The 12,378-nt window shown below is 34.1% G+C and overlaps 2 protein-coding genes across 4 annotated transcripts; one reads left to right on the top strand and one right to left on the bottom strand.

The window, feature by feature from the left end:
• The first annotated feature begins 1,635 nt into the window (after positions 1–1,635).
• LOC111458442 lies at positions 1,636–6,513 on the top strand. 3 transcript variants are annotated; one of them, XM_023101125.1, is made up of 7 exons: positions 1,636–1,751; positions 1,965–2,184; positions 3,765–5,171; positions 5,286–5,354; positions 5,508–5,706; positions 5,810–5,909; positions 6,109–6,513. In XM_023101125.1, the coding sequence occupies exons 2-6, from the start codon at positions 2,182–2,184 to the stop codon at positions 5,878–5,880; spliced, it is 1,749 nt and encodes a 582-aa protein (XP_022956893.1). In that variant the 5' UTR covers positions 1,636–1,751; positions 1,965–2,181; the 3' UTR covers positions 5,881–5,909; positions 6,109–6,513. The 3 variants fall into 3 exon arrangements, with proteins under 3 accessions (XP_022956893.1, XP_022956894.1, XP_022956892.1); XM_023101126.1 differs by having other exon boundaries at positions 1,636–1,793; XM_023101124.1 differs by having other exon boundaries at positions 1,636–1,832.
• Positions 6,437–9,353, bottom strand: LOC111458444 (WAT1-related protein At2g39510-like). Its single transcript, XM_023101127.1, has 7 exons — positions 9,025–9,353; positions 8,824–8,886; positions 8,528–8,644; positions 7,313–7,565; positions 7,073–7,234; positions 6,860–7,011; positions 6,437–6,769 (listed from the first exon to the last, which is right to left on the bottom strand). The coding sequence occupies exons 1-7, from the start codon at positions 9,216–9,218 to the stop codon at positions 6,562–6,564; spliced, it is 1,149 nt and encodes a 382-aa protein (XP_022956895.1). The 5' UTR covers positions 9,219–9,353; the 3' UTR covers positions 6,437–6,561.
• Between the last annotated feature and the right edge of the window lie 3,025 nt (positions 9,354–12,378).

Below are 12,378 nucleotides of genomic sequence, written 5' to 3'. Positions count from 1 at the left end.
AATGAGAGAATAAATTGGCATGTGAAAATTTCCCTCGATATAAAGGCGTGGAGTTATAAAGATATGGGCTTGCTTATTATAAGCCCAATTCAGATATCTCTTATTGGGCCGCATTTCTCGGCCCATACTTTCGTTGTTTTATTTTTTTAATTGAAGGATTACTATTACGGAAGAAAATAAAAGGTATTAATGACATCATAAATTAATAAAATGTATTCTCTGATTTAGTATTTTATATTTAATATAATAAAAAAATTCATTTTCATTTTTCAATATAGATTCTATTTAAAACAATGTGAAACATAGATAAAAATATAACATAAATTCAAATAAATTTAATGATGTTTTATAAATAAAAATATAATTCAGTATAATTTTTTATTAAAAAAACGTAAAGCATCCTAATAAATGGAATAGTGTTTCATAAATATTTCGAATAATTCAGATTTCAATATTATATTTTTAAAATTTTAATATTAAAAAGTGATAATTTTTCTTTCCTACGTGGCAACATTTTTACGTATTTAGATCAACAATTCACTTAGCTTCTAATATATAGATATATGTTGTTAATTCAAGCACGTTTTTTTATTCAATTTAAACATAGTTCAACTGATTGTATAAACTTTTAGTTAAAAAGTCAAAAATTGAGAACAAAAATCAGCGGTCAAGTTTGACTTTTACGATCTAAATTGATTTTTAAATTATTTTTCTCAATCATTAAATGGAATCTAAATAGCTTTGGATATAAGGCATTTAAAATTGTTGCCGAAAAGGAACAAACAACCTTCAAATGATTGAGTTGTTTAGCTTTAATAATAAGTGATGTCTTTGTAAGAACGTTGGATTATGATTCATTTAATTATAAGAGCCGACTTCCTAAAAATTCGGTAAATTTATAAAAGTTTTATTATTTTATTTTATTTTTTAAAATTTAATAGTATGGGTTCGAACTTGAAATATATTTGATAAAAATATGTCTTGATCAATCGAATTAAATTAACGGAATGAATTGAAGTATGTTTGGGTTGACTTAGTGCGCATGAATTTCCATATTTGAGGCAACCAAGGCATGCAAGGCACGTGCCATCTCCTACTTTATGAATCTCGGAATGCGTCAAGTAATAACATAAGGAAAAGAAATCCAAAACCCTATAGAAAACATTTTCTTCCTTTTTTAACAAAAATAAATTAAAGAGACAATTTTGTTCCCATGATTCTCTCTAAAACTCAACATTAGTGAACTTGCACACGTGGCGTTCATTTACTGGTTGTATTTCCTCTTAAGTCTTATATCTACGTTCCACGTTTGTGAGAAACACCTTATTACTGTGTCCGAATACACCAGATTGGTCGTCCTTAAAGTACAGTGGGGAGCCTATTAAAACGCACCACGTGTAAATTGATTTTGAAGCCAGATCGTGGGGCTGCGATATGATACATTACCATATACAGAGCCTTCAAATATGGTATACAGTATCAGGCTCGATTTCCCGTACGAATTTTACCAGAACGTACGTAAGCCTTATGAAATGGAGAGCCATTCGGTTCTGCTGTACACGTGTACGGTAGATTACAAGATTGTAAAGTTATATAGTAGAACCGCGTCGTATAGGATCATTCGCTATAGTAAAAATACCAAAGCTCAGATTCTGTCGCTATCCAGTAGTCCCTCGGAAGTCCCTTTCTATTTCTTCTCACCCAGAGGAACATCGCGTGTTCCAACCTCCCCGGCAATTTCTCCGGCGAAGGTCAGCTCACTGAGAATCTATGATAGTTGTGAAATTTCGGAGGTTTCAGTCTCCCATTGTTGGTTTCTTTGATTTTGATCGGTATTGAATTGCTTGTGCATTTCTGAATCTTCTTTTGTGTGTTTCGGAATTTATTTTGATCGTGATTAGCTCTGATCGGCGTTCGATTTTTGGTTGCTCTATGAGTTTTGATTTTTGGTTGTTTGTGTACAGATTGATTTTCGAAATCTTTGAGGTTTGCGCTTTCCGTGGTTCTTTGTTGTGTTTTTCATCGGTAACTTGAGTTGTGTCGTCGTCTAAATCTGACACTGGGCGTGGAGTTGGGTTCGAGTGTGTGTGGCGTGGAAGGAGTTGGCGTTATCGCGCGGAGGTTGAGTTTCAGAGCTTGGAGAAGCGAATTTGAAGTTTTGGGGTTTTTGCTTGGAAAAAAATGGTACGTTTGAATCGGGAATTTTGCATACTCTTCCACCTATGAATGTTGCTTTGTGTAAACTTATTATTGTAAATGGCTAATTTTCCCTTTCTACTTGATAATCGGTGCTTGCTAATACTGATTTCTTGCTACCATTTCTTTTTTCTCAAAATGCGGGCATCGAAATTTGTTAATCTGTGCTTGCATACTCAGATCATCATATTTTCCTCTAGTTAAAGTATTTCCTTATGGTGTTTTTTATATCCCAAACGTTGGTTAGTTTACCCTGTGTCAATCATTGCGAGTACGAGGATGGAAGCCTCGGATTATGCGTTGGATACTTTCAATTCTCGTAACTTTAAGCTTTTGTTTCAACTAGTAGTGGAATTGAAGAACACCTGATTGGAAAATATGTTATACCCTTCAGATTAATTCCTCTTGTTTCAAAGAATTCTGATTCATTCAATATTTAGACGGTGTAAGAAGTTGTTTGATTGATTTTAGGCATTGGTTGATTGAAATCAAGGGCTCTCAAACAACTTTCCTGCAAGGCCAATCCTCGACAAACTTCAAAGCCCTTACTAAAAAACTTACCAGGAAGTTTTAATGGTTCCATTAGTTTGAAAGATGTATGATTTCGGTTTCGTTTATCGATTTTGGATGAATGGATGGCTACAATATTTTATTCAAAAGTGATGATGACAACTTTCAATATGTTATCTTGTTTGAAGAGTATTTAGATGGAGATGTTAGTTAACAGAATCTTGACGGGGATGTCGACTTGTTTAGTAGTTGTATGGATATGCAAGAGAGATTAAACAGTTATGCAAGGAAGCTTAAACTTTCATAATGCTCGATCCGATACTATTTTGCCAAGATATCAAGTAAGAGGTTTATTTGTGAACGCGATAGCTGGACAAGATTTTAAACTTGAGGAAAATGACATTTAGTGAGGGAAGTAAATGATTGTACACTTTATTGATCACAATTTTTTTAGCATGACATTGGATTTTGTAATCAGATCTGATAAGCTTGTAGCTTACCTTTAAATTTGTATCTGATTATTACATTATTTCTGCTTGTGTAAGATACAACTTTAAGCCAGAGTTTTTATTGGTTCTGATCAAATGTACTTTATGTTTTTCATTTAGTTTTCAGTTCTCATGATTTGGAATCTTTCTGAAAATGGGTTCATGAAAAGAAGCTCATGAGTGTTTATGTTCACATACCTCATTGTTCTGGAATATCATCTGGCTGATATAATAGAGTTATTTTTAAATGCATGAATCATTTATGTGGTTCTGTAAGGCCTTTCTTTAAGCATTTTTCTTGTATCTTCTTCTTTCTGTAATGCGAAGAGATTAAAGCCTAACTTAATTTATAAATATGGTTATATGTTGCAGAGACAGAACGTCAGGTGCCCGAAAAAGGAAAAAAGAAATAACAACTGTGATTCTAGTGTTTAGTCTTTTCCCTTATTGTTTAGAAGGCAAACTGTGAACTTACATATTATCTTTTGCACTTGTTTTTTTTAACTTCTCATTTGGGCTGTTTTGGGTTAAGTATTTGGGAAAGCCTCTCAAGTATTTGTTTTCTGGCAGTCTTTCCAGCATAAAAGCTTTTGGATACCAAGAGATGCTGGATGTTTAACTGATGGAGAGATGAACTATGATAGCTCCTCCAGAATCGAAGCCAAACGTGGCCATCAATGGTTCATGGATGGCAGTGCACCAGAGCTATTCAGTAGCAAGAAGCAAGCAATAGAAACTGTAAATACTAGACCTGTTCCAGGAGTTCCACACATGAATGTTTCTCCCTGGGAAAACACTTCAAGTTTTCAGTCAGTTCCTGGGCACTTCACTGATCGTCTTTTCGGCTCTGAGCCAGTACGAACTGTCAACTTGGTCGATAGAGGCATCACTGTTGGAAATGCAAATATGGACATGGGAAGAAAGGAGTATGAGAATCATTTTGCAAACAACCCATCCGTTGGCTTGTCCACGTCCCAATCCATTGAGGATTCCTCATCATGCCTAAATTTTGGTGGAATTAGAAAAGTTAAAGTCAATCAAGTCAGGGATCCTGACATTGGCATGTCTGCCTCTTTGGGACATGCCTATAGTAGGGGTGATAATGGTACAATTTCAATGGGTACAACATTTAACAAAAACCACGAGCACGCCATTTCATTGGGCCATACATATAACAGTCGAGATGAGAATGCCATCTCGGTTGGCCCTGCATATCACAAGACAGACGACAGTTTCATTTCCATGGGTCATGCTTTCAGCAAGGGTGATGAGAATTTTATTACAATTGGTCCTAACTATAGCAAGGGAGACAATAACATCCTATCGATGAGCCAGCCTTTTGACAAAGGGGATGACTCTTTTATTTCAATGGGTCAATCTTATGAGAAGGCAGAAGGTAATATCATTTCTTTTGGTGCTTCCTACAATAAAGGGCATGAAAATTTTATCTCAATGGGGCCAACCTATAGTAAGGCAGGTGATACTTTCATTTCAATGGCGCCCTCCTATAATAAGGGAAATGATGATAACTTGTCCATGGGTCCAACCTTTGACAAGGTAAACTCGGACGTTGTACATGTCGGTCCTAAATTTGACAAAGCTGATTCTGGTTCGGTGTCAATGACTCACAACTATCATAAAGGTGAGACTAATACCATATCTTTTGGAGGCTTTGACGATGAGAATGGGACAGGTAATCCTTCTGGTGGGATCATTAGCAGTTATGACTTGTTAATGGCTAATCAGGCTTCTGCCCAAGCATCAGAAGTATCAACCATGAGAGATTCAGTTCATCCCAATGTGGAAGTGAACATTAACGTAAAAGTTGATGCTAAAATCGACACAAGTTCCAAGATTAGAGAGCCGAGGACGACTAAGAAGGTGTCACCCAATAGCTTCCCTTCAAATGTTAAAAGCTTACTCTCAACTGGTATGCTTGATGGGGTTCCTGTGAAATATGTTTCCTGGTCACGGGAGGTATAATTATTCTTTTCTTATACATAAGTTTCATTTTAATTTGAAAAATCTGGAGAATGCTATGAAACTAATTAGTCTTTTCTGCCACCTGTTTCAAATATTTATACTGGGAAGAAAAATCTGAAAGGAACAATAAAAGGAACTGGATACTTATGCAGCTGTGACAACTGCAATCATTCAAAGGTAATTTGTGAAGTTCAAGATTCCATTTTTTTTGTAAAAGTCAACGAAGGAACATTCAGCTCTAATTATATTATTAGGGTTGCTAAACGAAGGAACATACAGCTCTAATTATATTATTAGGGTTGCTAAGTGAGTTTGAGTTGCATTGCACAGGCTCTCAATGCTTATGAGTTTGAGAGGCACGCTGGCTGCAAAACCAAACATCCAAATAACCACATTTACTTTGAGAATGGTAAAACTATCTATGCTGTTGTTCAAGAGCTAAAGAACACCCCTCAGGAGATGTTATTTGATGCAATTCACAATGTGACTGGCTCTCCCATTAATCAGAAGAACTTTCGTATTTGGAAAGGTGATTCGTATCATTCCACAAAATATTTACATGAGTACATCAGTAAAAATATGAAGGATTTATGTTGAATTTTCTCACTTTTTCTTTCATTCATACTACACAGCATCTTATCAAGCTGCCACTCTTGAACTCCAGCGTATTTATGGAAAAGATGAAGTAACTATGCCTTCTTGAGATGGGGATTTACCTTTTTAAATTTTGAGGTAGGTTGTGCTTAGCATTGTTCAGATTTGACCTAGGATAAATGATATCAAGTGCGAAACATCTCGTGGACTTGTCGCTCCAAGGTTTGATATGTATGCTGGTGGTGTTCCATCTATTCATGATATGTATTCTCATACTTGTTTTATTTTGTTTGTTTATTAATTTATTTTGCTGATACGTGTATTATACGACTTGTAGACCTCAAAGCTATACCCACCGGGTATCTAATCACATGATGGATTTGTAAACAAGCCAGTAGTTGCAAGCAAAGATGATATGGATGAGTGGCGATTGGTGAAGGCACGATTCGGTCGAGTCAGCTACCTGCCGACTTATGAAGACATCATTTTGATCACAAGTGTGCAATGCAATGCTGAGAATGCCTTCTGCTTTTGCTTTCATGTTGCATTTTGTTCCTTATATTATCCCTTGGCAGATTTGTGTATTGATGCATTTTAGCACAATAGAATAGTATGCAACAACCATCTGGCCCTTTGAAGCTCAAAAACCAGTGGCAGAGCTTTGGTTCCGACAAAAACAGAAACTATTATTATATAGTTACAAATACATTTTGGGAAATGAAAATGCAGGGTACTTTAAACACATTCAATTGCTTCATATATTAACAGATACCAGGACTAGAAGTTGTCATCATTTTGTGTCCTCCTTGCCAACATCAAGCGCCGTGAATTCTTGACTCGATTGAAAGGACTCCGAGCCCTCCTCACCCGTTGTTGCAATCATTTGTTGCTTACCAGATGATATCTTATCAGATTCTGGTTTAACTAAAAGCTGATCCTTGCTTTTGCCCCACAAAACCAGGTACAACCCTGTGATTATCACCACTGCTCCAACAATCCTGCAAAAGAGTTGAAATGAATTCTCTTATATTGCATTGTTCTTTCAGTTTTGTTCAATGGAATTTTGGAATAATGAATTTTCTTCTTACCTTCCCAGGAACATGATCTCAGACAAGATGAAGGAGCTCAAGATTGCAACAAGAATCAAGCTCAGAGGATTGAATGCAGTGACAAAAACAGGCCCTTTTATTTTCATCACCACTCCTTGAATATAATAAGTTACCCCTGAACACATTACTCCCTGCATCAAAACATAACTTTTCATTCTCATTCCCATGGAATCAACAAACATAGATACTTACAGCGTAAACCACTGCCAGAAGCTGTCTATCAAAGTGCACTGCCCAAGCAGAAGGGTTCCCCCTCTCCATGACCAAAGCCACCCCACAGCCACCAATGGTACCCACCAAGCAAATCAACGCTGTAAGAGACAGCTCGGCCGGGTACGATTTCAATGTAATCATCTAACACCATTCAACATCTGAGTTAGTAATTTCCATAACAAAATAAGAGTTTCTTTTTGAAGAACTCTAATTATTTACCTGAAGAATGATGAAAGCTGACCAGGAAATGTCGCCAATGGCAATCATAAGGGAGCCCTTGATTGCGCTTTGGTGATTTGCAGAACCAGCTGAAGAAGAAGATGAAGAAGCAGAGGGGTGGTAGGGCTTTGTCCATGGCAGATTCAACATGGGTCCTGTTATGAAGGTCATAATCATGGCTCCTCCTACTGTCACCATGGTTCCTATGATTTTTGCTTGGCTTCCCCTTTTCAAAATATTCACTTTCTCAAGCCTGCCATTATAAACATTCATATCTCATTCATTCCATCAATCTTATGCATCATTTGTTCTTGATTCATGTTCATTAAACTCTTTCTCTGGAGTGCATCAATAACAGACCACAAATTTTTTTGTGGGTCGAATGTTTGAACCCCACCCTCATGATTCCAGTGCTATAATTTCAAAAAGGTAAAAGTTTGATGCTTTTCTTTCATGGAGTTAAGAGGTCTCTTGATGATGGGATCTTTAAAGCAACTACTAGGCTTGTTTGGTTCAATTCTCACAAATGATTTCTCTTCTTTTTAAAAAGTTCTTTTGGACATGTCTGGGATTCGAACCCACTGAAAAAGATATCCATTTTAAAGTCATATATTTGTGAAATGGTCCCTATCTTCTTTAGAACAAAGATTGAATTATGTAATTCAATCATATAATTTACATAAAATAGTTCCTATCCTATTAAAACTATGTATATTCATCATGTATTTATTAAAATTTATATAAAAATGTTAACCATACTTACCTGACCAATAAGAAATTCTCCTCTCAAGCCCACTGTGCTTCAAGATTTTAAAACACGTTTAGTGGGGAGAGGTTTCCACATCCTTATAAGAAATTGTTTCGTTCCCTTCTCCAACCAAGGTTTTAAAACAATCTACGATAGAGGTTTCCACGTCCTTATAAGGAATGTTTCGTTCCCTTCTCCAACCAATGTGGGATCTCACAATCTACCCCATTGGGGGCGCTGGCACACAGCTCGATTTCTGACTTTGATACCATTTATAACAGTCAAAAGTCTACCGCTAGCGAATATTGTAATTTTTCATATAGATGCACGAAACTATTCTCATTATTGTTAAGTTGAGCATTGTTCAACTCATTAAGATATGTTACTCTTAGTTCAGAGATTCAAATTTTGTTACATGTTAAGCTCGAAAACGAAACGGGAAAAGATTTAAAGTCCTTTGAAAGTACCTGCAAGCCCAAGCCATGAGGAAAGCAAAAGCTGGTAGAACATTGCACATGGCGACTGCAAAGGTTGCTGTTGTGAACTTCATACCAGTAAAGTACAAGTTCAGATCAATCACCGGCCTATCATTCATAAATCCCTTATTTAGCTCGAGAGTATGAATAAAAGATTAAATTTATCGATCAATTTTTCTTTTTTCATTAAATTCTTTATAATTTTATTCTCATGTCGACTAATAACTTAAGCTTTTAGGATTAGTAGTAGTTTAATATTAAGGGTGATGAACGATGCACGTTCTTACTCTAATAAACCGAGCATCACAATCTTGAAGAACAACGGAAGGGTCATCTTAGTTCTCACTTTCCTGCATGAAAAGACTAAAAACTTCAAAGTGGTTGACTTTTTATAACCATAACATTAAAACACAAAACCAACCAATAAGGCTAAGAAGAAGTTAAGGTATCGGTCAGAAACATTATGGTTTGAGACAGAACAAAAGGACCTGTCAAAGACAATGGCAAAAGGAGCAAAGACGAGAGTAGCAACAGCCATTCGATAGAACACAAACACATATTGGCTCATCCCTTTGTTGAGAGCTGACTTCGCAATGATCGCCATTCCAGCCGACCCGAACTGCACAAAAACGACCCCTAAATATGGCTTTGCAGACACCAAAAGCCTCATAACACCCTCCATTTCTTTCTTTCCCTCTCTCTCGTGTGTGTTGTTTGGGTAATTGATAACGTGGTTTTATAAGCAAAGCTTGGGGACCAATTTGGCTTACTCAAACTTGATGGTTACAAGAGAAGATGGTTTCCACGTATGTAAAGTAAAGTGCCACCAAATTGGCTTTGTTTCATTTATACGTTGTGAGTGGGATGAAGTTGAAGCGCAACAACAAGAGGGTTGCGTTTATATTATTCTCAAAAAGTTACTTAAAGATAGTCTTAATCATCTACAAATATCTGATCTAGCTAGTGTAAAAGTTGGGTATTTTTGTAGCTAGAATACTTCGAGCTTCTAAATTTTGGAAATGGTAATGGAATCTAAGCTATATGACTATGTGGTGACACAATTGCACTCTTGTGACAATAGGACAACGATTGTGCGACACTTGTTCTAACCCAGTAAATACGTTAATCGTGAGAAATTTGGACTTTGCGAACAATGTTAGTGTATGCTTGAGCCTCGAGTCATGTTTGAGAGAAATGTTTTTGAAAAACTTCAGCGAGAAAATACATCATATCTGGGTAGGAAGCGATTAGATAACAATGATAGGTTTGACAATATATAACCTCGGTAGGAAGAAGTGATGACCAGTCATATCTACCTATAGTACATTTTGAGGCATTTTAGTAGACATGATTTTGGTAAGCAGTCATTTACACTCGTATTGATACAACATCAAGTAGTAAAGGTCTATCTAAGATGAAAACATGTAAAAAGGGTTTGGAACGGGTATGTGGCCATGGACAACACGTTCTAGACAAGCATGACTGAGACATCTGATATGTGGCCATAAACAACACGTCTTAAACAAACTTGATCATGACACGCGACCGACAAGCATAAGGTGCATAATAAAAAAACTAAAAGAAAAAGGATGCCCTTTTTTCAAAAAAAAACTAAAAATGGGTATTAAAAACACATTAGGGTGACCTAGTTGATTAATAAAGTTTAGAAATTTAGAATGGTATTGGATGCATAATAAAAGAATTTTGAACCGTGAAAATTTTAAAGAAAAAGGATTTGACTAATAAAAATATAAAAATAAAAAAGCAAAAATTCTAAAAATTAAATCTTTATTTTGGGTGACTGCGCATTTGTTATTTAGTTATTTTTTCGTGGAGTGCTTTAAAAGGTGTCTATAGACTTATTATTATTTAAAAATTGTGTCTAAAGATAAACTCTGTTAAAAAAAAAAAAATATTTTTTCACTTTAAATATTTTAGAATAAATACCTTTAGTCCTATATTATTAAAAAAACATACGATCATCTTCTAAAAGAATTGGACAAATTTGACCCTCTATCACAATAATAATTTATTTTTTACCTCTAAACGTTTAAGAATAAATACCTTTGGTCCTAAATAATTAAAAAAATACGACCATCTTCCAAAAAAATTGGACAAATTTGACCCTCTGTGCGTGTGTATAGATATATATATATATATAGCTTAGAATATAAAGAAATAAATAGACTTAGTTTACATCAATTAATTTAATTTATGAGAAAAATACCATTTTGGTTTGTATTTGACCAACATTTAACCCTAAAATTTAAAAAATAATCCGTTAAAATTATAAAAATATATATATATATATATATATATATATATATATATATATATTATTTTTTCTGTCTCCTTTTTCTCCCTCTATATATATATATATATAGATATATATAGAGAGAGAGAGAGGCAGCAAAGGAACGCCCTTTTAGTTATTTTCCTTTTCCTTTTTGAAAACCTGAAGAAAAAGGGAAAAGAGAAAAGAAGAAAGGGAAGGAGACCAAACACCAAGAAAAAATAAAGGCCGATGGGACGCCGGCGGCGGCGGCGGCGGCGGATGGGAGGAGCCGGAAAGAAACACAAAAAAAAAAAAAAAAATGTCAGTATCACCTTACTCAAATTTATCTTATGAAAATTACAATTTAGTCCTTAAATTTTGTATTAATAATTGAGTTCATAAACTTTAACCTGTCATTCATATTCATTTTTTTTTGTTCTATAATTTTGATTTAATTTTTATTATACATCAATTAAATTGTTAAATATCGAGTTTATTTATTAATAATTATAAAATTAAAAGTATAAGTATGTTACAAATTAATTTTTTATTTTCATTGAAGGTGAGAGACCATAATAAAAAAATAAGATAATTAAAAATATTTTTATTTTGAAATATCTTTTAAAAATAAAATTTTTAATAATAATAATAATAATATCCTATTAGCTTTTAATTTAAAAGACTAAAATGCTGAATTTAAAAATTTGGAACTAAAATTGATGACCTAAAATTCTCTTCCTTCGTAATTATAAAATTATATTTTAACAGTTTCTATTAAATATTTAATAGGGACTGACAATTTTTAAATAATAATAATAATAAATATTTAGAAAAAAACCCCTAATAATCTTCGTGCATAATTATAAAGAATTTTAATTTTAATTAATTAAAAAATAAGAGTGTTTTTAACTCATAAAATATATAATTTTTAAATATTTTTAGTATTTGAGGTCAGTAGCATTTTGATCTCTAAATTTGAGAACTCCAAACTTGGAGAGTCGATCTTGAGACATTTAGATTTCAAATTTGATTAATTATTAACATAAGTACATGTCACTTTCCATTAACTACTGACATAAAACGTCGCGCTTTATTTTCTTTATAAAAAGTTAATATAGAATTTTTAAACATTTTTTTTATTTGCTCTCGAAATGGATGGAGGAGGAAGAAAGTTTGACCAAGAAAAAAGTGTTTATTATTATTATTATTATTATTATATAAAATGTTGAGTAATTAGTGAACGATAGTGTCCAAAATGTTGGATGATGAAAGTTCCACATCGACTAATTTAGGGAATGATCATAAGTTTATAGGTGAAGAATACTAACTCGATTGCTAGGAGGCCTTTTGGGGAAGCCCAAAGCAAAGCCACAAGAGCTTATGCTCAAAGTGGACAATATCATACCATCGTGAAGAGTCGTGTTCCTCTAACATGGCATCAGATCCATAAAAAAAAAAAGGAATTTTTATTTTATAATATTTTATGTTTATCTTTTAGATATTGTTTATACCACATGTTTTTAATCAAACTTGAAATGTTAAAAGTTCAAATATTTCCTTCCACAAA

Source organism: Cucurbita moschata, unplaced genomic scaffold (assembly GCF_002738365.1).
Source record: "Cucurbita moschata cultivar Rifu unplaced genomic scaffold, Cmos_1.0 Cmo_Scf00021, whole genome shotgun sequence".
NCBI lineage: Eukaryota > Viridiplantae > Streptophyta > Magnoliopsida > Cucurbitales > Cucurbitaceae > Cucurbita > Cucurbita moschata.
Note: the sequence above shows the minus strand (reverse complement) of the source record. Positions and strands in the feature narration are given on the sequence as shown.

Coding starts and splice junctions, on each gene's coding strand:
- LOC111458444 (XM_023101127.1), bottom strand. CDS start 9,218: ATGGAGGGTGTTATGAGGCTTTTGGTGTCTGCAAAGCCATATTTAGGG. Junction 7,566..8,527: donor CTCATGGCTTGGGCTTGCAG/GTACTTTCAAAG, acceptor TTATAATGGCAG/GCTTGAGAAAGTGAATATTT. Junction 7,235..7,312: donor CAGCTTTCATCATTCTTCAG/GTAAATAATTAG, acceptor GAATGGTGTTAG/ATGATTACATTGAAATCGTA.
- LOC111458442 (XM_023101125.1), top strand. Junction 5,172..5,285: donor ATGTTTCCTGGTCACGGGAG/GTATAATTATTC, acceptor TATACTGGGAAG/AAAAATCTGAAAGGAACAAT. Junction 5,355..5,507: donor ACAACTGCAATCATTCAAAG/GTAATTTGTGAA, acceptor TGCATTGCACAG/GCTCTCAATGCTTATGAGTT.